Source organism: Gadus morhua, chromosome 20 (assembly GCF_902167405.1).
Source record: "Gadus morhua chromosome 20, gadMor3.0, whole genome shotgun sequence".
Taxonomy (NCBI): Eukaryota; Metazoa; Chordata; class Actinopteri; order Gadiformes; family Gadidae; genus Gadus; species Gadus morhua.
In genome coordinates, this window is record NC_044067.1 from 18,200,936 (window position 1) to 18,226,656 (window position 25,721).

Consider the following 25,721-nt stretch of genomic DNA (forward strand, 5'->3'; position numbering starts at 1 on the left):
TATTTAAGCGCAAGTGGAATAAGGAATAATACCCCAAAACGGGCCTGATATTTTCACAACTTATCCCTTAGTCGTGTGTCTGACTGGTTCTTCGACTTGGAAAAGGCAGCTGAATGTGATATCGCCGTTTGTGCTTTGCTCAAGAATAGCACTTGAGATGAGGGACAATCTCAATCGTATCCTGCCACCGTATCTTGACGAGCCCCAAACGAGATAGCGATTGACAGACCTGTCTCATCCACTTATCTTCTTTTTTTTATACCAGCCAAGGTGACAACGCAACCATCCATTGTTTTATGTCTGCACTTTAGAGCAACCCACATCTGAGTCAAAAATCAGATTGTCACAGAGTAAATAACAATCACCACACACCATGTGCAAAGATGCACATGGCTTTTTGGGAAACACCACAGACTTAATCCCTTATTTGATCATAGCACTCCCCTTTCTGCAATGAAGGGAGTGTGGTTTATGGTGCCTTGCACGTCCTGGTTCGATGCACATGGCATTTTGTTCAGTATTGTACTTGTACTGCGTCAATGACAAAAAAAAAAGAGTAATCTAATCTAAATCGCATTGCTCAAGCGTCACTACAGCAGTCCACCAACAGATGGTGCTATTAACCCTAAGGCCTGAGCATGGGGGCGAGAGATGGGCAAATGGCTCCTCAGCTGGCTGAACCCTATCATAATAGTTCCACTCAGACATTGGCTCTGTAAGGTTTGGAGACTGCTGTTGTTTGGCCGTTTTTGAGGGGGTTGTTTGGGCCACTTCCAAGATGGCCCACCTGGCAAATAAACCGACACTGGGCACCCTCACGGTGGACAAAGGGCATTCTTTCCCCTTCTCCACCAGAAAGATGAGCCCACGGCAAACTGTGTTCTCCATGGTTGTTTCCCACAAAGCCTATTGTAAAAACAAGGACGATTTTTTTGCCATAACAATATTAAATCAACAAGAATAATAACAAATAGCTTTCATGGATGACGACTGCATTTCCTCTCACAACCTTAACTGATTCTCGGTACTTTAACTTGAAACAGCTCTATATGCAGGTCAGTGAACCCTCAAACTGGACTTAGTTTATATTACAAATGGTCGAACTAAGAATATCTTTAAAGGCTCACTTCAAATGATATTCAGTGACAAGCAACCACGGGCAACATCCTCAGTTTGCTGCAAGTATTTAATATAGAACAGAAACATCTTTAGTTGTGTGATTTTCCTTTACGAATCGTATCGTCAACACCCTGATATGGTACACTATTGTGCGATAGTGTACAATACCTTATTTTTTCGAACATTATCCGAGCTGTCAAAACAAGTACACGCCTGGCAACAAACGATCTCCATTAGGACTTAAGGACACCTCTAAGAATAACTCCCTGACAGTGACGGATGGCTGAGACCCAGCAGAGCAACAACTTGTCCCTGACAACTACAGTCTTCTATCCCAAAGAGGGGGGGGGGGTCAGGTCTCAGCAGGTTAGCCATGCCCAGGAGCCTCATCCATCATCAGCTCCAGTGACCCGAAACAAGGGGTCAGCTCCCTCCCCACTCCCCTCCTCTATGACGTCCATATGGTGATGGTTTCACCCATTCCACCTTAAAAAAAGACATTGCCTGCTCTCTCTCTATCAGCACAGAAAAAACAGGATGGATCTCTGGAGAGTTAGAAAGACTAAACCCCAGGCATCAACTCAAAATACTGCGTGGCACCTGATGGAGGCGCCACGCCATCAGTCGTATGTGCGCCACAGGGAGCGTCACAAACCGATTCTTTGTACATAGAAAACAATCAATGTACAAAGACGGATGGCATGGAGTATAAGTGACGCAAGCGCTCGCCGCTGACAACTGAAGCTCTGTGTTATATGTATGCTTTTTAAAGTCCTGCCATCGGACACAACTTTTATTGATTATTAAGCCAGCGCTTTTCAGACAACTGGGAAAAGTTGACAGAGTGCTCATTAGATGCGGCGCCGCTAAGTTCGGGTGGAGCCAAGGGTTAGGGTAATGAGGTGAGGACCAGTAGCACACGCTTTAAACCACTGAAGTAAAGTAACAGGAACACAGTTAAGAAACTCTCAGAGCCTCTCCAAAACTCTCTGCTTCCGTAAAAGATGGGTCAGATCGGCACCAATTCAGGAAGGAGGAACTCATCAGAACAGTTGGGGAGCTAAGGAAATACAAATGCTTTGATTTAGAAAGAAATCAAAAAAGGGAGGAAAAAACTGAAATTGTCAATTCGCCAGCTCGTTGCCGTTTGGCAATGCAGCACCGGAGCTAGGGCGGTTTCCCGGAGTTCTGCTTCTGCTCGACAATAACATGAGGTACGAGGTGATGGATGTGAGCTGACAGCATCTCCTCCTCTCTCCGCACAGAGGAGCAGCCGGTGGGAATAGTCAGCGGGAAATCAAGTCCGACACAAAAGATCTTCCAGACGAGATTCAACTCTTTTTACAAATAAGTCTCTGGTCGCTGTAGAAGAACACTAACTGTATGGGTTGTTTTGTACCAAGACGAGTCGATCGCACTTACAGCTGAGTTTAGCTTCCCTTTTCCTGAAGGTACTTTTTCCCCCCCATGCCTGTCGAAACGAAAACATCCAGTATTGGAGATGATATTCACAGAGGTGCTCACACTGGGGCGAAGGCGGTCTTGGCGGGGGTTGTTACAATTGACAGGCCCAGATATCACAGATGCGCCTCTGAAGTGTGTAGCAACAAAAATGCAAATCCTCACTGTCAACATCGAGTTCGATAACCCGAATCTAAGCTTCGTTGGAGCATGAGAAACAAAACAAAAACAAAGCAACTCAAACATAGACAGCAGACCGCATGCGATAGGAGATTAAGGCAATTGCGCTGATAGCCGGTTTGCCGTAAGGCTGTGCACCTGTTCTAGAGTTTAGGTTCCCTGAGCCCACCCCTCACCAGGGCTCCAAGTGAGAGGCTGGCTGTCACAGATGCCATCTCCATCTCAGCGGCGCTGGCCCTCTACCTATCTACTGCCATAATGGAGGGTCACAGAGCGCAGGACCAGGGCAACGAGCAATCCAAGCCAAACAAAAAGAGAGGCTTATAAAACAAGAAACGCAGCTCCTGCGTATTTTAGTGCTGTTTTCTAATTATATTTTCATGCCAAAACAACCCCAAGCAGTCGTCTGGATCTTTAGGGAGCATGTGGTGGGTGAGAACTATTCAATCACTGAACCCGTTGAACCATTCAGACCAATGTCATGCACAGAATAAATCACTTGGGGGGGGGGGATAACAAAGGAGGGAGGGAGGAGGGTGTGGGGAGGGCATCAGACCACAACAACCACCCCATTGTTTAAAGTTGCAGACAATGAATAGTTCGCACAATTTCATATTTGATCAATCTGACCAATTTATCAGGGGTAGAAGTTCAGGTAGTCAATCACTTTTTAGGGACGCATGTCCGGAGTGGGGCCTTCAGCGGCACATGCAACCCCCCGATTCAGACCCTTTGTAATGAGATGTAAATGAGATTGCAGTACACACCTTGGCATTGTAGGGGATGTAATGCTTGGCCAGAGCCTCCGGAGTGTGCATCCATGATTTATCTGAAACAAAACACAACAGCAAGGACAATAACATGTAAAAAAAAAAAGAGAAGTTTCCCGAAAACCATCACACACAACCTTTTACAATCAAACTAATAGTGGAGTGATGAAGAAATATGAATCCTTGAGTGTGTTGTGGGTTTGTTTATCTATTGTCTGAATCAATTAGCACGCTGTTCACTTGGCAGGGAGGTCATAATGACTTCTCTGTCATATCGGAGAGCTAATTCAATTCAGATAGAGAAAGGGAAGAGGAACCCGGGGTCGATTGATTTCTTTGAGTGCGTTTGCACGGATGCAGCAGACAAATTGCAATTCTCCAGCTCATCTTCCTGTTCCATGTTTTTAGTCTTCCTCTCAGATCTCCTGACCTCCTGCTAATGACCCATCTTGTTCTTGGGGTTGTCCAACTGGCAGCAACGCAATGCCAGCCACCCTGTCTACAACCAACTCCTCTCAGAGAACAGATCCGACCTCTAATCAAATTGCTCCAACGTGGTTGATAAGGAATGGTTTTCGTCCCCCTGTGTCAGACCCTGTCACTGTCCCGACCCCCACAACTTTTAGTGGGTGCAGAGAAACTGTAAATTCTAATTTTCTACATTTTGGGCTCGCAGGCGGAAAGGTTGGGCCCCAGTATCTAACAATGCCGATATAGAGTGACATACTGTAAAGTGCAGGGACACAGGGTTTTCCAGCTTCATGACATAAAATAGCCAATAAAATGGGGTAGAAAAAAAAGCTAAAAAAGGGGCAGCACATTTGGCCATTGGGGTTATCTGTCGAGGGAAATCAAACTCTTGGCTGCAAGTAAGAATGAGTGCATATACAAAGGTTGTCCCCAATGTGTGTGATGGAGGGCGGTGGGGGTGGTGGGGGGGTTCCTTGGGTGGTGACAGCTGGAGAGGTTGTATGAGGAGTGATGGTGGATTTGGATGACAGCGCTTGAGGTCTCACCACTGTGGCGGTCACACTTGAGTGGGCGGTAGGAAGGCAGAGGAAGAGGGCCAGAAGGTGAACACAAGGCCGCTGCATGGCTCCGCAGGTTGGTGTGATGTTGGTTTTAGCATGCTGCCAAGCAGACACTGACCTCACACCGCAGCATGGTGTCCCGTTGGGGCTTTGTGACGGCCTCCGGTTTTCAGTTTCAATGATGTGAAATTATTATTCTTACATTCTAAGCTTGAACTTGGACTACCTTACCCTATTAAGATTCTGGAGAACTTTTCTTCACATGTCCATGTCTATTAAAATGAACACCCTCTTAATTAAGCCCAGCTAGACCAAAGAACAATAATGAGGATTTATGAGATCTCTTTTTTATGTACCAAACACAATCAAAACACAAACAAACTCTGCCGGATTGTGATAAGAGCATGGTGACCTGAGGTGAACCAATGGTCATTTGTGCCAAAGCATTTCATTAAATTACCCGGACTATCTTTTGAGTTAATCTTTCAATGAGACTGCTAGATCCATGGACTTTGGATGACTAAAACCCTGTTATTTATGGAAGCTACAAGAGACTAGGTGGTCCTTGGTTCGGTCCCTCACACAGATTATAAAAGAATAATGATTCTACATGGCAAGGATACATCTGCTGACTATAAATGACTGCTTGTATGTCAAGGCACTCTCGCCATATTTGCTAATTAAGCAGAGTAGACAGATATTAATGGCTAAGTGTTGGCTAACGAGAAACAATGGATTACCTGCTAATCGAGGCTAATACCTCAGCAATGCAAACATACACAGACAAAGGCGCAGAGGCCACCTTCTGATTACACAAATCATTCCAAAATCACATCCTGAGGCAGAGAAACGCTTTCTTTTGGGAATCATTGTGTTCCCACTAGGGAGTAACCGGCAACATCCTTTGTTGCTGCAGAGCCGCTGAGCGCAAGTATGCCTTCATCGTCATCAACGTGCAATAATTTGTAGGATGGATTTCTACCCATTCTGAATGGGTTGAAAAGCAAACCAATGACAATGATGACAAGGAAGCAGCAAAACGATGATTGAATGAATCCCTGATCCAAGCAAAAGGAATCCACAGGGAATGCTCAGAAGTTTGTCACATAATTAGAGTTGTGTTTGAAATGACAGACGCCTGCCTATAATGGGCGTCGAGTAGAGGAATGAATTCTGCCTTGCCCTCAAATTGAAAAGAAAATGAACAGTTCAGATTCAACACACATTTATATATATATTGAAAAAAAGCTCTTTAGAGGATGACTTCCCGAGAGCTGTGCAGACTTCAGAACATCCCTTTTTAAAAATCACTGAGTGCTGCCATATTTCTAAGAAAAGGAAGTCAATCGTTTGCTTCTCATTTATTCTTCTTGTAGGGATGGAACGGCGTGGGCAGGCGGCGGTCTGGTTCCCTACAATGTTAAATCAGTGGCTCGCGTTGGGGATTCATTGGCCACGCATGCTCCTCGATCTCGCAGTTCGGCCGGGTCTCAAGCAGACCTCCTAACTTATTTGCGTCTGGCTGGCACCGCAGATAGACACATTGAAACCAACGGGGGGGCTGCTCAAGAGAGGGAAGACTATGAATACTGAACCACTGCTAGCACTGTGCCACCAGCACTTGGGCTTGAATGCTATACAGATTCCCATTCTCCAGAGACAAAGTTGTTTAGCATTGGCCCCTTAGAGATTAAATTCAAATTCTGCACAATTAATCACTATATTTAAAAGAAAAAGGAAACTAAAAAAGCTTTTATGAAGAGCATCTCCTCTATGCCGAGAATGACCAGAGCATTATTTTTGTATGGCGGTTGATGGATTTGGGTATCAGTATAATTCCATGCTGTAGTAGCTTCATAGTTTCTATGGAGGATACATTCATTGAGAAGTTGTGAATTTGACATGAAAGCTTTAGAAAGAGGTAGGTATAAGACCGAGTTTATCAAGCAACTCGACTTGGCGTTTTCTTTTACAGTGAATGTTTTAAATATACATACATATATATATATATATATATACACATAGAAATGCCTAATTCACTGGCAATGTCCAATGAGGAACGATCAAACTGTTCAGAAATAGTTATTTAATGGTTATATTTCAGGGTTAATTTAACATTGAACACACCTGGTGTGGGGTTTGTTCAGTGAGCTGAAATGGTCAGCAAAGATAGCTCAGAGCAAATTAAAAAGCCAAATTAACCTCTGCAACAAATTTTCTATGTGGACGCCTTCTGTTGATGGAATGTTAATGATTGATTACCAATGTTGAATACTCAGCATATCCGGCAGTCTTTTTTATCCTTGCCAGGGCTGCTGTTATAGTATCATGCTTTATTTTGTGTCTCTCGTTCTGATAACCACTTGCTTTGTTAAATTCAAGTTTTGGCATTGAATGCCTCTGACATGGTATAAATTAGATTCTAATTATAAGTAATATAAACAAAGGCAGCATGTATTATTAAAACTATGCTTTGTAGTGTCTGTGTAGAGCAAAGACTCACCAAAGATAATCAATTCAAGTTGTGGAAAGACAGACACCAGGACAAGCAGGGAGGTAAATCAGGCATACATTTTTTATTGCAGGAATTTTTTATCCTCCTAGCCAAACAATTAAGAATGAATGAAGAACAACACTCAGTCCCAAACCTCTACCCCTGTCCTAGCCAGCTACTATGATGTACTAGGGGCCAGTTCCTGTGCCAACATGTTGCTGTGTTTTAGAAAGATAGTGATCCTACTGCTATTTTCTAACAGTGGGGGGGGTTCCACTGTAACCCTTGCCAACCAACAAACCCTGGTGTTCATGGGATTAGGTGGAATGCCAACCATGGAGAAAAATGCTCCAAATATGGTTGCCACAGGCAACTCGAACCTACAACCCTCGCCCTGGTGATAAAACGAGTAAATGTGCTGTCTGAGAACATTGCCAGACAACCCACGCTGATTTATTATTCAATAATGAGGCTGAAATCAACCAGATGAAAAGAAAAAAAACTAAACTCAGGGAGGTGTTCCAATCTTGGCATACATTCTGGTGTGGAAATAACTTGCTTGGAAAAGAAAAGTCACAATCACACAGCCGGAGGCCGGCGTATTCAGTCTGTGCTTGTTGTGTCAAAGCGATACAGATGCATCACAACTGTGTTTTCGCAACCAGATTAAAAAAAAGGTTTGCTGCTCTGTGGTGAGAGAGATACATTTTAGTCTCTATTGTATTCGTATATGCGTCGAGAGGGCCTATGCCAGAGGCACTGCTGATTAAAGGTTTATAATTTGCAATTGGGGACATGAAGCTATTTTTAGAGGTTGGACCGCAAGATATCAGGTTTCTGCAGCTCAGAATAAAAGAAAAACATCAAAGGGTTTTGCAGTTTAATCACTTGCCAATTTGATGCAATATCTTGTATATATCAACTAATAATAATAATGGATTGAATTTATAAAGCGCTTTTCTAGACACTCAAAGACGCTTTACAGTGAAGGGGGGATCTCACTAACCACAACTACAAAAAAACACTGTAGTCAATGTAACAAAATATGAGAACAATGACCAGAATTGTTTGAAAATGTGCCAAGTGCCTTTTTCTCATGTGCCCAAAGGACTCACAACACAAAAGCAATATCACTACTTTAACCCAAATGTTTTTTTTTTCTTTATGTACAAAATGAATTTAAGAAGAGACATAAGCGACATGAACTCCCCTAATGGGAACTGTTGAGATAGGGTTTTCCATTGGACCCAACAGGCCGGTTGCGGTCTTATTTGTTGTTTCTTATTAGAGCCAAATATATGATTTTGCCGTTTTTTTGATAAAAATAGTCCCAAATGAGTATTTTTCACTTCCTTCATGTAATTTTGTGACACAGGGATAGTGGAAGTATATATGCCAAGATAAAATAGAAAATCATACAATTGTAAAAATTATTATGCATTCTCATTTAGCATTAATAAAAGGAATCCCAATTTTAAAGCAATTTTGAACAAAGAAAAGAGGTGCATTCAATTTTTCTTCAGAGAAGAAGAAAAGCCAGAGGATCAGAAGATATTAAATCACCATATTATTAAAATAGCGCTACATCACAGCCAATGAGATCCTTGAGGCACCGCTGACGAGGGACAGACGTTGGAATTGAATGACGTAAATGTTAACTGCGAACACTGGCCTTCTGTGAAATGAGACGAAGATTCCCTTCACCTCAGTACAGAAAGCCCTCAACAGGAAGCCATCTTAGCTCGATAACTTAAGACCATTCCCTCTGAGGCATAACACTCCATATTCCGTGACTGTTCCCTTATGCCAGCTGGCAACGGGGAAGCACCCACTGTTAGTTTGTACAATCAGAGAAGGAGAGAAGTGATGTCTGTCCAATCAGAGGAGGGGACTGACGTCTGTCCAATCAGAGGAGGGGACTGAGGTCTGTTCAATCAGAGGAGGGGACTGAGGTCTGTCCAATCAGAGGAGGAGGGAACTGAGGTCTGTCTAATCAGAGGAGGGGAATGAGGTCTGTCCAATCAGAGGAGGGGACTGAGGTCTGTCCAATCAGAGGAGGGGGTTGAGGTCTGTCCAATTATAGGAGGGGACTGAGGTCTGTCCAATCAGAGCAGGAGAGGAGGGAGGTCTGTCCAATCGTAAAAAGGACTTAGGTCTGTACATCATACAATAAGAGGACTGAGGTCTGTCCTATAAGAGGTGGAGAGGGCTGGAAAAAAAATCTCCAGTCCAATGTAGCTTCAAGTCAGGTAAAGGCACGCACATGGATAGTGTGGGTAGTGAGTAGTGCGTAGTGGCCGAGATGTATGACTCCCAGCTGAAGGGTTCTTTTGACATTCATGTCACTGTTATCGCTTCCATCTTGTTTCTTTTATATTGTATTCCTACTGACTTTATTGTTATTTCCTTCGTCCTATGTTGACATTTTTTTAAATAGCAAACTTAAATATATGAACCATGAGTGTGCGAATGGAGTTCATGTTGATAAAGCGGCAGTTATTTTTTGTGAAAATGTAACACATACAAAAAGGTACAGCATTGCTCTCCATTGTCCGAGGGGCTCCTTGAGACAGATGACTCACACCTAGCTGCTCCTCAAAGACAACCTTCCCTTTAAATCGCACTGAATAAAAAGCGTCCGCTAAACGACACAGTAAAGAGAATGGCAAATAGTGTCTGGGTTCGTCTTTATATTACAGAGAAGGTCTCGTCTGTGGGGAAATAAATCCATGGGTCCCTGCCGGATGAATATTCCCCCTCTCCCCCCACACACCCGCCACCAAATACACAAGGGGGATACGATTCACGCTCCATCGTGCAGTCACACATGTGGAACGTCCTGTCGCCTGCGCCAGGAGTGAAACACCTGGCGCCGCCGCCGTTACACACTCCTGCCTTCCTCTAAACTGAAAAGATGCACGCCATCGTGTCCTCCTGGTGATCAGCAGCTCCCAAAAAACACAGGCGCCATCGAGGACACCGGAGTGAATCACGACAGCCTAATGTCATTAAATCGCTGAGCGCCACCTGGGTTATGGACAGCACTACCCCTCCCCCGAGTGATATCCCCGGCTGATTGATGCTGCTGGTAGGGGGAGACAGCTGGCAGAGCCACCATCAGGCTGTACTGTAAACCGTAGTCCTCTGTAGGACTTTTACTCATACCTTGCTGGACGCCAGTTGAGAAAGTATATTGAGCTAGATTAGCCAATCAGCGGTAAGCGCCCTGCGTGCACAAGCTGTTCCATACGTTTGTGTAGGAGATCGTATGTGACCACACAAATATTCTTTGACATCCACACACACACACAAAAACCTTATCATATTCACACACACACGCTTTGACAGCCAAGGGCAAACATGGCTGAAGTTTCAATATCGCACTCTGAACAGTTTACTTGCAGCTGTGTAAATGAAAGTGCCAGTACACAGTACACTGTGTGTGTGTGTGTGTGTGTGTGTGTGTGTGTGTGTGTGTGTGTGTGTGTGTGTGTGTGTGTGTGTGTGTGTGTGTGTGTATTTTTATTACTGTGGGCAGTGTAGTAGAAGGCGTTGCTTTAAGCTATGGTTAAGCCTGTTAAAAGGATTCACCACAGCTCCCTCACTACCAGCTCAGATGAGGTTTGCCTTTCGGCCATCCTGGCAAAGCAGTACTGTAGCATGTCTTTCAGGGGCACGCGTGTCGACAACAGATATGAGTTTGGATGGACCCGCCAATGAAAACGGGGCATTGGTGTCTGACAATGCTTCATCCTAGACCAATTGTACAATCATCCAGCGCAGAAGACCCGCCTCCTGCATTGTCAACTTGGTGGGAAAAGAAGAATGGTAGATGAAGCATCATCGTAAGTATGCTACCCTGGTGGAAATAAGCAGGTTACATAATAGGAGGAGGAGGAGGAGGAGGAGGAGGAGGAGGAGGAGGAGGAGGAGGAGGAGGAGGAGGAGGAGGAGGAGGCAACGGCATGTACCTTTTTTCCTGTTGAATGCCCGGTTCATATTGGAACTGTTCCTTGGTGTGGTCCTTCTTGATGATGTGCTGATGCCTCACCTGGGAAGGAATGCAGGAAAATGAAATTCAACAATGGAATCCACCTCAGCCTTTGACACTTAAAACGTCCCACCCTTCCATCACACACACACACACACACACACACACACACACACACACACACACACACACACACACACACACACACACACACACACACACACACACACACACACACACACACACACATTCCAGCCTTCCAACACACACCCTCAGTACTACCCCCCCCACACACACACAAGTACGTTCCAACCTTCAAACATCCACACACACACACTGTACTACCCCCCCTATACACACAAACACACACACACACACACACACACACACACACACACACAGTGCTACCCCCCCCCCCACACACACACACACACACACACACAAGTACGTTCCACCCTTCAAACACACACACCCACCCAACCACCCAACACTTCCAGTGTGAGGTAATGTTTATGAAGTCTCTAGCAGTCAAATCAAGCACACCACTAAAAAACACGCCATCTGCCATACATGCGTTTATGCTTAATTCACATCAGTTTACTTACTGATTTGAGGGGGGTCATAATAATAGGTTTTACTTGCTTTGTCTCATAAACTACAAAAAATAAGTTTTATTTGGCTTTGTAGAGTAGTCATTAAGAGAAAACTTTACAAATATATAAAACATTTTCAGAAAATACACATCCAATAAAAACTTTAAAATAAATAAATATAAACACAAGATACGGTAATGTATGCATATTTGTAAATGTATTGCACCAGTAGCGCAGGTGCATCCTCAAAGTTAATTTTTTCAATTTGTTGATTACCTGTCCCCAAATAAGCCCTGTTTCAGTAAAAGAAGATTTATGAATTATTTAGTTAAATTAAGCGTGAAAACAAGACACCACCACTTCATATTGATCAAGCACAAAGTGGTAGAGCCTTTTTTCATAATTTACCGACAAACTTCCAGATGTCGACCCATTTATATGCTATATTCTATCCTATGATAGCTAGAACTAAAATCAAACCTAAAACTCTGTAAAGAGTGGGGGTGGGCTTCAGTAAAATAGGCAGGAACGGAAAAGAAAAACATGCCAGAATGTTTTTAACCTGTGGCACCAAGTCTGACACCTTTACCTCATTCAGGATTGAATACAATTCCCTTTGACAAATTCCAGAGAGTAAACTTGAAAACGGAATATAACCGCATCATAACCTATATAATGCTCAGTTTGTGAAGACTTAGAAAAGCTTTTCCAGAACTTTTATTTCCTCACCACAGCACAAAATGTACAAGGATTGGATCTCAGGTATAAAATAACATAACTACAAATAATAAAATGGCTCAAAGGAATGAATATATAAATACATTGTAGACGGAAATAGATGAAGCGAGTGCATTTCTATACTACGTTCCCTGCGGACACTTCTCCGTTGTAACCATTCAAAGAAACCTCCATACGCTACAAACATAATGGACCACAAACCACAACACTAACCAGCGAAGCCTGCACAACCCCAGGTCTAAGAGCTCTGTTGGGTGGGGTGCCAAGAGGCACCATGCTCTGCATGGGCTTTAAAACCTTAATGTGTTCGTGTTTGCTTGACGTGGACCAGGCAGTGGTGCAGAAGGAAGAGGAGGAGGAGTCAATGGATGAGGTGCTCTACATGCCCACCAATCATGAGCTCCTTGTAAGCGACTCTGCGCACAAAAGAGGTTTATCAGTGAAAGACTGTGCGGTGACTAATGGCTCAACGTTAGACAGTGTGTGTGTGTGTATAAAGAGATGTCGCCTCAGTGGTGGCTGAAGTAGCACTAAAGGTTATAAAGGGTCTCAGCCTATTTGTATGGGATGATGAGGCAAACAGATTAGTTGGCTACGGCCTTAACCTTTACAGAAAGGGTTTGAGAAAATGTTTACACTAAACACCTTTCTTTCCTCCTAATTCTGTTGGACCCTATTACATAATGTGCGATTGCAATCACATCCCAAGCGATAACAATAATGAATAAAAGAAGGGCCAACATATACCGTTTGAAACAACAAATGCATCTCCATGTGAGAAAAGACAGGAATAGCAGATTGCCCCGTACATCCAAGTCAAAGGCCCGGGATCAATATATTATTCTGTTTCAGCTACAGTGTGCTTCCGCAGGGTTGTGTAAGACTTAAATGCTACAGAGTGAATATTGGTACATTGCAGAGTCTGCCAGGCAGCATCACTGAGCTACAGGGGAAAACAGAAATATATACTTCTGCTGTTTCTCATTCAGCGAACAGAAAAAAGAATGCAGCATTACTAATCGTCAGGCAGTTTCAGGTAGGGATGCACCGAAATGCAAATTCTTGGCCGAAACCGAAAGCGAATATACTGAAACAGTTTGCCGAAAGCCGAAAGCGAATACCGAATGTGGCTTTTGCTGTTTTTCATTCATTTTGCTTTAATTTTTCACCATTGCATAAATCAAACAATTAAATGTCCTTTATATACTTTTTTGTCTTGCTTTTCAATAAAAAAAAATCAATTACAAATTTGATACAAAATATTTATTTAATACTGAACGTTTTCTAACATTCCAGCAGACCTTATAGCAAGAATTTAAGAACAATATACCTTTCAATAAATGAGTAAAATAATTATTATTATATATTTTTTAATCAAAAATAAAAATGCTCGGTGTATTATTTTACTCCTTCGGCCGAAACCGAACATTATGTTTTGGGCCATCTTCGGCCGAACATTTTCGGTGGCCGAATATTCGGTGCATCCCTAGTTTCAGGGCTTAGGCAATGACATCTGATTGGCCAATGTACAATACACAGTTTGTGCCCCATGATCAGATGAACCAAGCTATAGTGCGCACTTTGTGCAATCGATCCAAGTTGAAGTCCGGTCAGTGTGGTTGAGTTCATCATGGCACTGGTAATGTTTAGCTGGCCGGCTGGCTTAACTCCTATGAAATCCAGCGTCTTATTCCACTTCCCTTGATTCATAAGATCACTGTAAAGCTAGCTTAAAGGCCATTATCCGGGTCTGACCTATACAATGAATGGAGAAATGAGACTGAATGATTCAGGTTTCAACAGAATGAATGAAGTGGGAATGAATGAACTGAGCGTAAAGAATAAATGCTCCGGTTAGTTTCAAGGTCATCACCCACTATAATTATAAGCATGTGGTTATCCATGTTTCATAGTGCGGTTACCAGACAGACAAGTCTTCCAAAGTGGGCCAGTCTGCTGCTAGAAGCTCATCTAGTAGAGAAAATGCTAATGTATTACAAATAGTGGCTGAACAATGCAGCACTGTCAGTGATTTATTCAATTGAACATATTTAAATCCATGAAAAACCTAAAAAGTATTAATTAGAAAATTATTCATACATATACTCACACACAGTGAAACACTTTGTGCCGACACACCCAGAAAACCATACACATATTCAACACATACACACACACACACCATAAACATATTCAACACACACACACACACACACACACACACACACACACACACACACAGACTCACACACACAGACACAGACACACACACACACACACACACACACACACACACACACACAGAAATGCCTCTATCTGTAGCGGCCTCTCTTCGATTAGCACACAGGGATGATGCCTGCAGTCGCTGATAGAGTGCCTTTATCGTGGGGGAGGCTTTTATTGTGAAGGAGTCATTGTGCCTCGATGTAAAGCTGGGCCTGTCGCACGCCTGTGATGTCTGGCTGTGATGTCATTCATCTTGATTGACATTTTTGCAGGCATTCTGGCCTCCTTTTAAGAACTCTCCGCCAACAGAGTCATCCGCATTCATCCAGGAGCAGCACAGCTCCCCCACCCCCAATTTGCGATTGTGCACGAATGCACAAACAGGGACACGCACATGCACACACACAGTACTTTTAACACTTGGTTGTTAGGTCTCAAACCCCCTCCGTCTGTGTTTACCAGCTATAGCCTAAAGTACCAAGTCAGGTAGTGACTTCCTACGGGTAGTTTAGTAAGTGTGTGTGTGTGTGTGCATGCGTATGTATGTGTGTGTGTGTGTGTGTGTATGTGTATGTGTATGTGTGTGTGTGTGTGTGTGTGTGTGTGTGTGTGTGTGTGTGTGTGTGTATAAACAGCTCTGAAAGGATGAACCAAGCACCATAGGTAGTTTACAGTATCCTCATGTTAGCGATAGCATCTGTAGATAGACACACAGCCCATCTATCCCCGGGACACCACAACACACCGGACAAACTTTATCAGGTTTAAGAATCCAACTAAGATTGGACACATGCCAATACTTCAGCAAATTTGAGGTTTCCTCTCTAAGTACCGATACATGACATGACCAGGTGGATTTGTGTTTGAGCTCCTGCCAATGGCAAATAAACCATGAAAACCAATACCCGAATGTATACAGCAGCCAGCATCTATCACCATAGGTCGAAGGTATCTCCGAAAACAACAGTCACAAGCCCAAACATTTTGCCTTGTGTCCATAGTTAACATTGAGGAAATGCATTATCTTCCTTCACAAGCAAGTTATGGAAAGTTTGTATCTCTGTCCAGGAAAAACAGAGAAAAAGAAAACTGTGCCCAAGATTTGGCAATGTTCAGTGACTCAATCAAATGGAATTTAACTCTGGAAACAAACTTTCTGCAAAAAAAGTTGAACCTACTTTGACACTTGGACGTCTTCCCTTGATCCCAAAACTCAGCAAAAGAATGGAATTAGAGAATCACTGTGCAAAGAAAATAATCACTGTACACTGAAATACGTTTGGGGAAAGTACACGTCTCCTGTTAAAAAAGAAACAGCCTGTCAAGCCGTGTCTAATGCGACCCATATGTGCTAAACAGGTAGCCAATTTTTGACACGCGATAAAGACGTGCAACCCGGCCGCAACATAAAACCCAGTGCAGCGAACGCAACAATGATTCTTTTTGTTTTCCTGCATTTCTCTGGCATAATGGAGCCTCTGGAATCCTGCACACTCGGCACACACAGCCCACCGGACATCAGAGCAACAATCCCTCCGCATGCATTCAGCTCCTCTCTCCGCTGGAACAACAACGGTGCCCCAAAGTTGAAACAGCCGTTCTCTCACTCACTCTCCCCCTCACTCACACTCGCGTGATGAAAACAAAAAAACAGAACACCAAGCACCTTCTGATATCACAGATTAGAAGAAATCCTTGCTTACGATAAAAGTTGCATGACCCGGGGAAACGGTAGAAAAACTTCAAAAAATAGCTCTGCTGGGAGAAAGGCTCACTCGCTTGCCTTGTGAAACGGGTCTTGTTGAAAAGTGAGCGGAGGACGTTTCTGCAGGGTCTAATAGTTTTCAGCTGTGGGCCAGATGGTGATGCACTCAGGACCACAGCAAGTAGGAGGGGAAGGAGGAAGAGGAGGAGAGAAGGGGGAGGAGGCGGAGGAAGAATGATGGTGGGTTTAGCGTTTTTGCATACTCAACAAGAAGTTGTATTCAAGGAAACGCTCCATACCTGACATTCTGGAACCGTCTGCCAAGAGGAACTGAGGACATAACAATCTGTTATGTTATGTAACCTTAAAAACCCTAACTGTTTATTCAAGTTTTCTTTAGTTCAACGTTTGTTCTCAAGTGGCTCTATTGTAACTTTCTTTTTAAACTCATTTATGTTTGTGTGGTATACATTGCTTTTTGTATGCAAGCACATTTCCCTGCTCACATACTGACCTTATTTTAACCCAAGGGAGTGGCCCTTGTTTGTGGAAAAGACATCTCTTTCAAAACAAGGTTAGGGGTTTATTGCAGAAGCACTGGGCGCATACCAAAGATGACTTCTGAAAGCCCACATAACCCCTCTGCCTGCCATAACGCCCCGTCTCGTTCCAGCCTGACTCAGCCGACCTGCACATTCTCAGACAAATGCACTGGACTTTACAACAAGTCCCGTCCTTATGTTCTCTAGAAGACAACACATCCTGTTCAGGTCGATTGACTCCACATTATACTCAGATCCCCAAAAGAAATGTGTGTGTGTGATGGGGGGGGGGGGGGGGGGAGAATCACAGCCTGCAGAACTATTGTCGCAATAAGACCATGGATTCTTCCCTTCTTGAAATGTGACACTTTCAGATGACCTGGCCAGAGATTTGCTCAACCATAGAGAGCAGGGGAAATAAGACCATGTAAAAGCTGTGTATGCTGATAGAATAAAATACATAGAGAGACTGAGATAGAGATAGACAGACGGAGAGAGAGATAGAGATAGACAGACGGAGAGAGAGAGAGAGAGAGAGAGAGAGAGAGAGAGAGAGAGAGAGAGAGAGAGAGAGAGAGAGAGAGAGAGAGAGAGAGAGAGAGAGAGAGAGAGAGAGAGAGAGAGAGAGAGAGAGAGAGACTATTCAATGTGTTTCTAGTGCCCTCGACATATTCACTTTCGGTTGGAACTCATTCAAAAAGCATGAAAAATCCGGCCCGCTTGACAGCTACCTAGAGAGCTGAACAGAAAGCGGGCTGGGTAGAGGGATAGACAGATGGCTAAATGGACAGACAGATGATGCAAACCACCTTCCAGAAAATCAAGAGTATATGTGATTCCTCAAAGGGTTTCCGGCTGGGTGATTAAGCTGGAATGAGCGCATAGGAGGTAGAATCTGCCTGCCTCTGCCGTTTGGGGGCCATGCAAAACAGGGCGGGGACCAGCCTGTTTGAAATTCTAGGTTCTTCTGTTTTACTTTATTTTTCTATGTTTTTTCCCTCCCAATGCCTTGCCCAGCATAATTTAGACTCCCCAGCTTGTGTATGGGCAGCTGTAGCTGGCTCAGACATTAAACAGCCCTGGCTAGTGGGGGGGGGGGGGGGGGACCATTTGAGGGCGAAAAATGCATAGGAAGGAATGTCAAAATTTTCACCAGTCCTACCACACCCATACGTCGAATTCTACTCTAAAAATATGTCCACATTTGCAGCCTTCTACTGACATATTTTAGGAGCCCGCACGCACTAGCCATAACACTGCAGAGGACAAACATGCCATACAAAGTGTGTCTCAGAATGACCCTTATGTTGCACTACTAATTCTGTGCAATTATGCTATAAAATACGATGATCAGGGCCCAGTCCAAAATTCTAGTTAGAGCAAAAGCAAACACACACTTATAGATTATCGCTTATGGATTACCACAAAAACGTTCACGTTATTCATAAGCACCAAAGCCCTCTGGATGAAAATAGTATGACCCCTGAAGATCGCAATAAAACATTAACATCTGTTTCAATTAAAATGTATTCCACCATACACACACATTTAATTCTTTATTTGAATCCACCGATCACATTACAAGAGACAAGATTCAAATATTTCGGAGATAAGATAAGTCATTGTTCAAGGGTACAAAAAACATCTCCTGCGCCAGACTGCCAGGCTGCCTATCACTGCTGATATGGAGCAGAACTTTGCTAATTGTTTAGATTTTCTGCTGGACAGCCCAGCCAGCCTTAACCCACTGAAAACACGGTTGTGGACATGGCCCAAGCTTCCAAAAATAAACACTATTAGATTGCATTGGTAGCCTAGGTCCCTTAGAATTCCAGAATGGGCTGGTATTTAAGGATTTTATCGTTGAAAGCCATTTCCATGTACAGATCAAATACACAGCCTATCTCAAGTAAGAGCACTTCCCTTCTGTCTCTGTTTAAAAACACAACATCAGGGGTATTTGGGATGTTACACATCACATCAATAGAGCTGTTAAACCAAACACACACACACACACACACACACACACACACACACACACACACACACACACACACACACACACACACACACACACACACACACACACACACACACACAGTATGACAGGAAAACCTCGACAGGTCATCAACAATTCCACCAGGCGCTGCTGGGCTAATTGAGAGAGTGAGGCGGAGACATCCGAGGGCCAAGAAGTTGAACCCCAGAGCATCCCTACAGGGTATGTTTACCAAACAAATAGACACAGGTTGACTGGCTCCTGTCTGCCCTAAAGGCCAGGCTTCGTGCTTGGCCTTACAACGGACACATCAGAGAAATGCAAAGGAAATAATAATAAAAAAGCCTTTTCTCAACTTTACAAACGAGCTGAAGCCGTGTGAACACGGATGTTCAGCCTGATCAAATCCAACCACCATGTTAAGTTAAGAGGAATTTCTAGTCCAAAAGAAAATAAGTGTTGTCACAAAGAGAGGGTACATTGTAAGAAATAAAAAAAAATGATTTTGGGGGATAATAGAAAAAAAGGAAGATTCCATTTAGATTCCTACCACGATTGTAACCACAAGGAAGGGGAATTAAGGGCCTGCTGAATCTCCATTTTCAGTTCCTTTCCCCCGTTTACCTAAGGCAAAACAAAGATCACAGGAACTGCAAAGTCCACAATAAGGTTCAAGGCCCCTCCGGTTGGCATATAACCGACTAAAGGGTAGGAAGTAAGGGTGGGGAGATGTGCGGTCAGGTCGTTATACAACTGTCTTGAAAAAATAACAACTCCTAGTTCAGACACTGTCCAAAATAACGGTAAAGAAAGTTGCATTGAATCTTCTTTCTTTGCATGAAATAATATGTCACTACATGTACTTCATACTTACTTAAGATATTGACATATAATATAAGATATGCACTTGTTCAATATTAAAGGTATATTACTGGTATATCACTGCTATTCTAGGCCAAACCAGACAGGAAGATATCCTTGAGTATCAACAGTAAATATCTTCATGTGATTTTGCTGATAGTGAAAGTCTCAGACCAGTCTTCTATATTAAAGTTAGATTTGTGCAGATGGAGGATAGTTTCCATTTACAGAACCATAGCTAGAAGACACAGGAAACTTGACATTTCTGTCGATTCCATCTACACGCATTTCTCCTCAATCAAGTTATGAGATGATGGATCATTAATGATCCATTTGAATCTCTTTAAAGTTATCATTAGAATTGATTTCAGGTCCTAATCCCAAAGTGAGAAACCTGTGGTATGTATCTGCCGGGATATAAAGAGCATATTTTGGGTTTTCAAAGACTTGAACTGAATGTGAAACATGAACCATGAAATAACCATTTTGTGTGCATGATTACTGTATTTATATGAGGCTGGTGGTAGAAGGTGGAAAGTCTCTGAACTCCGTTCCAATAGTCTACTTAGAGGCTGTCCTTGAGCATAATGCCCGGCCTCCATCTCTCCCTTGATGAATGCATCTGAATTCACTGCAAGTCTCTTTAAACAAAAGCATCAGCCAAACAAATATATTTTTACTTTGTACATTTATATCAGGATGTAGCCCCCCAAAAGTATTCAAACCTGTTTTGCTTTAGTAGTAATGGGATTGTTAATTGTAATGGACTGGTACATTTGCCCATTTACTGATGCAAAACGTGTAGAGCGGTCAGATGGAGGCTCCCCAAGAAACGGTGGGGAGAAATCAATGAAGGAATGTGAATGGAAACCTAATTGGTCATTATCTCGACCAAGAGTGGTTCTGACTGTGTTGCTGCTAATGCAGAATGCTGCCAGTTCTGCATATACATTCAATGCATAGTATGAGTAGCTCATGGAGAGCCTTGCTGTTGTGTCCAGGTAGCTGGTATTTGATGAGGGCTTACATTCGGCCAGTGCCAGGATTCAGTCTGTGAGGAGATGTTAAAACTTGAAATGGGGCAATTTCTATGCTTAAACTTAATTTAATAATTTAACCATGTTATAGTCTCAAAGGCTTATTAACAACATCATAAGGCCGCTGGTTCAATATCAAAAGTTACATTCCTTAACCAGAACACAATAAGAACATGGCACAAGCAGAGCACCAAATATTTGTTTTATTTATGAAGGATTTTCTGTCTGAATCAGCGGGTGGTGGCGCATAGAAGTACAGGTAGATGTTTGCTGTTTTTGTAAAAGCCCTGAAATGGGAGCAACAGAGTACACAAACAAGGACACCAGCTTCCCTAATGTGTATTGGTTCATGTCTATTTGGACACAGGGGTACAAATAATACATGTACAAGAACAGTTCTAGCCACATTTACAGCTTTCCCTCTCTCTGTTATGTATTGTACTGTACCGATGTATTGTACCTAGAAAAACTATTTTTTGCCTCTCGTATTACAGACAATCGGTGTAAAGAAAACTACCTTTCTATAAACTACAGCAACCTTGGAGGTTTTCTTGTACCAATGTGAATTACTTTGATGGCATAGTGCAATACTGCTTACCTACAATGTCGAAATATAAAGTTTCTTGCATCATCCTTGTGTTTGTTATCTTGTTCATAACTATGAATTGTTCAGCCTGAAAAAAAAAGGAGCATAATAACCTAATGGGAGATTCTTCTTCAATAATGTAACTTTAATAACTGTAATAACTGTAATAACTGCTGCGATGAGGCGAGCTAGTTATTTTGGGTCTGGGTCAACTGATTTCTGGCAGAGCGCATACAGCTGACCAAGCAGCGTCTGAACGGAGGGGGTAACGGCCGGGAAGTGGGCCTGTTTGGATAGAGATGATACCGCTCTGTCAAAGACTACCATCTGGGAGCGGAGACAAATTGCTTCTTATTAGGACTCTCAAGACTCAAGCACAAAAAAGTTTCTCTCCCACACCTCAGATGAAATGCCAGCGTATCACAGCCTTTTTCTATGTCTCCGTATCTCTGTGTCTTTGAAGCACTTTGAGCACAAATGTGTACGTACTTACGTGTGTGTGTAGAAATACGTTTTGGCGAGTCGGTTGTAATATGTTTCAAGGATTATCTCACTAAGATTTCGCTGAGGTAGAAGATTCAAACCCAGACCATGACTCTTTTAATTGCATTGCCTCAGGGTTGAAGTACCACTTTGTTATGCTAAAAAGAAGGTGGCACTTTAAAAATAATTAACGGTTTTGTGAAAACTTTTTCTTGAAACGTATTATTCCTTAAGTCTAAATTGGGATTTAAAATAATGGTATTTGTGGATAAAATGAACACGGGGGTCTTTGAAGGGCTTTATATATAAAATTGGTTTGATTAAGGTAGGAAAATAATAATTAATTAGTTCTTGGAAAAATAAAAGTGAAAAATAAACAGAAAACACCTTTGTGTGTGTGTGTGTGTGTGTAAAGTTACCCGCTAGCATAATAAGATTTAAACAAGGTCCTTCCTCCCTAAAATACGATTAGTAGATGAAGTGTGGTTTGCCTGATAAATAAAGTTCAGATTCCTCTCGTCATATAATCAATAGATCACCTTTGAATTAATTTTCTCATCCAATTCCAACCTGCATTTTCTTTCCAATGCTTGAAGGGCCTAACCCTCCAAGCAAGGTCAACGGCAAACATTCAAGGGTTTGCCAATTATTCCTTCAAATGTCGGCGCTACATAAATTGTGTTCTTTAAAATTAGCGAAGTTTGACTTTTTGCCACTGCCGCTAAAAACTCTAACAACCTACGTGTGGTGATTTAAGGCTGCACTTAGCTTAGTCCTTGCCAAAGTACAGGGCAAAAGATGCTGCATGCTGCATCAAAATCAACTTTGTCACCAACATCCTGATTAGTAACAACAACCAATCCTACTTGGGTGCAAACCGTTTAACATTCTGTCACTTTAATCACGAGCGACCGCAATAATTCAGAATTCATGTAATTTAAGAGCAGGTTAGGGATCTTGCTCAAGGATACATTAAATGGGTAGAGTGTGACATCTGGGTTCTAACAGAGAAAATTGAACACCCTATCATCAACTTAATTATTCGGTCGCTTGAATAGGTTCCCTTTTATGATTCCAGTTTTAAGCAAACATATGTTCCATCCTACACATCTCCATCACGTCGATGAAAAAGCCATCCTTAACGAATGCACTTAATAATAATTTATTTAACCTAAACCATTAAAGTTAAACCTGTATTATTTAACGTTTCTACTGCAGCCATTAACTCCAAAAATAGAAAGCGTCTCAAGTATGAACACGCCTGTCCACGAGTCCATCCATCCAGGGATTTTTTCTTTAGAAATTGTTTCAATTCTAACTATCCCCCTCTCATGGGTAAATCTCAGATGACAGTATATAGCTATAACTGTAAATAACTACAATTATATAGCAATAAGTGCAGCTACAACTCAAGCCAATAGAAGCTGGCCGCTAATTGGAAACTTACAAAGAGCAGGTTTAACATCGCAGTACATCAGAATCAGAGTATTGGCATACTGCTCATAATTCAATCATTACACTTGGATTCAAGCCAGCGAAGAGAACCGGGAGCCACCTGCAATAGGGTGCTGCGTGGGAGGCCTACCCTCAGTGGCCCTCAGGATCGCTCGCTGCTTGTCTGAATAAAGTGGGAGTTGAGGGTCACAAGCCATCCTGGGGTTGAGAACTTTTAAGGACTCAAGTCTGTTGAGGAAAGCCAAACCCGAAGACAACTAAGGGTGTCTTAGGGTGAAATATAAACCCCTTAGATGAAGAGATGTAGTGGGTAACATAGTATTGATATGGATTGATCCTGGTCCAACTTTAGACTTAGATGCACTAAGTCTTCAATCAAATGTCAGACTGCCCGTCCCCTTGTCCCCCGTCCCCTTCCCCTGTCAGATTGTTAGAGCCTGATCAGCCAACGGCCCAACCCCTAAACCAAATAGAAAGTGCCTAATATAATAAAAATGGAAATAGTGGGCGGGTACCATTTTAAAAAGGTTGTTTGGTTTTCCTTAAATGAGGGATTTAGGCATGAGAGTGAAGCGGTTAGGTAGTTTGACTCCCTCATGACGTCACTGAAATCACTTTAATTGGCTTTGGATTAAATCACATTGATTTATTTGGCTGACGCTTTTATCCAGAGCGACATACAAGTGAGGCTGAGTGAGAACAATATAAGCACACAATCAATATTGGAATAACCACACACAATTCCCAAGTGCTGCCCAAGCACATTTCTGCAAGTTAACTGACAGAGTGCAGAGTCGCTATGGGATAAAACTGTCTGCTAAATAAGTGATTTGTAAAGAATGAATAGTAAAAGTGCTCTGGCGATGGGGACAGTAGGAGACAAAGACTGTGGAGGCTACGTGAATGGTGGTATTGGTATTGAGTCCTCTGGTATTCTCATGAAACTGTCTATAAGTTAAAATGTATAACATGATAAAAGATGCCCTATGGTCACCATATTTGTAAGGGTTTTTTTTTTTTCACAATGTTATCAGTTTAATTCAGTTTCTTCATCAGTTTAATATTTAATTTGGCTTGTTTTGCTGCATAATGTGATTAATCTATTGTCTGGAAGAATCATTCATCCAGATCAATTCTAAATCTTTACACCTTGTCAAAAAGAATTTGTAAGACATCTCTCTTCTAATGAGAAGAAAGCCAGCTGAAACAAACACAGATGTCTTGTGTTGTGGGAATTGATGAATAAGATTAGGCTGAATATAAATATAATGGTCATCATTTTAATCCCCAAATCAGCATTGGGCAGTATGAAATTAAATTTGTCTGCTAATATGACAAATAATTAACAACGCCTGTGCAAATCTCAATACATCTTCAAAGCAGTCGATAGTCATAGTCAACAGAATATGTAACAATTCTTGCATAGCGCGAGTCTTGAGACCTCTCAGGAATGCTACCCTGAGGAAAGCCAATAGGATATTTGTGAACCCGTCCTGTATCACACACAGTATCAGCTACTGACCTCGAGGTAGTGGTTCCTCTTCTGCAAAACGTTTAAAGGCGCCAGATAAAAAAAGAACAAGGCCATGAGGGACAATGTAGGTTCTTTGTCTTTATTGCAGGGATTAATGCAGATTTGGTGCTGTTTTTTTCTGTTTGCCTACAGGCTCTGATAGGAACCTTGCTATATATATATATTTATTAACAAACAACATACAACTTTGTAAATGGAATGTCTTGTGTTTTGCGGCAGCAGCATGGCTGGGAGCCCAAACCAAATCAACCACTTTGCGGGACAATAAACCTAGTCTTGAATCTTGACAACACAAACTGAAAAGTGTTCGGGTTTATTGAATGTGAAGGCGGTCTACGGGGAGGAGAGCAGCGCTGGGACCGGTTGCGTCTGCAGTATCATCTTGACTACAGGTGGGTTTTCACGGAGGGCTAAACCCGACGCTCGTGCGACAGCGCTCGTAAATCTCCAAGAGGGATTTCTATGGAGCGTTTATGGTCCAAAACTACCCTAATAATTTGTTTCTAATCTACATCCCTGTTTCCGCATGATAAGACGCTTCCCCCAGTCCAGGCATAAAAGCTCTCTGAGGTAATTTACACCAACCTATATATTTTACAGACACAGCCTGGTTTATATTTGTTGGCCACATCGAGCAGCCCGGGGGACGTGCATATTGGAATAGATCTTTCAAAGCAAGGTTGGGTGCTGAATATTTGGTTATGTATGAGAGACCTTTATATATAGAACTAAGTCTAGAATGAATCGATGAATAAAAAAAATTATAATATGGGGTGTGACCAAAGCAACATCAATCGCTCGTATCTCACTGTGCCTGTCCTTTGGGTTCTACTTAATACTGGACCGTAAACACAAGGTAGAAAAACAAAGTTCAAAGGTAAACAAGATCGTTCTGGTGCCGGATGATTTGTAGTCA

General features: G+C 42.5%; 1 protein-coding gene across 7 annotated transcripts in view; it reads right to left on the minus strand.

Annotated features, from left to right (window-relative positions):
* gulp1a (GULP PTB domain containing engulfment adaptor 1a) overlaps window positions 1–25,721 on the minus strand; it is a 60,888-nt gene that overhangs the window by 9,026 nt on the left and 26,141 nt on the right. For 5 of the 7 annotated variants that reach the window (XM_030343589.1, XM_030343585.1, XM_030343591.1 and 2 more), the window contains 2 exons: window positions 11,027–11,106; window positions 3,528–3,589 (listed from right to left, as the gene is read on the minus strand). In XM_030343589.1, coding sequence (XP_030199449.1) covers window positions 3,528–3,589; window positions 11,027–11,054 — 90 coding nt within the window. In that variant the 5' untranslated portion in view covers window positions 11,055–11,106. Of the gene's footprint in view, window positions 1–3,527; window positions 3,590–11,026; window positions 11,107–15,781; window positions 16,040–16,306; window positions 16,495–25,721 lie in introns of those variants that run through there. The other 2 variants (XM_030343586.1, XM_030343588.1) reach the window with 2 other exon arrangements.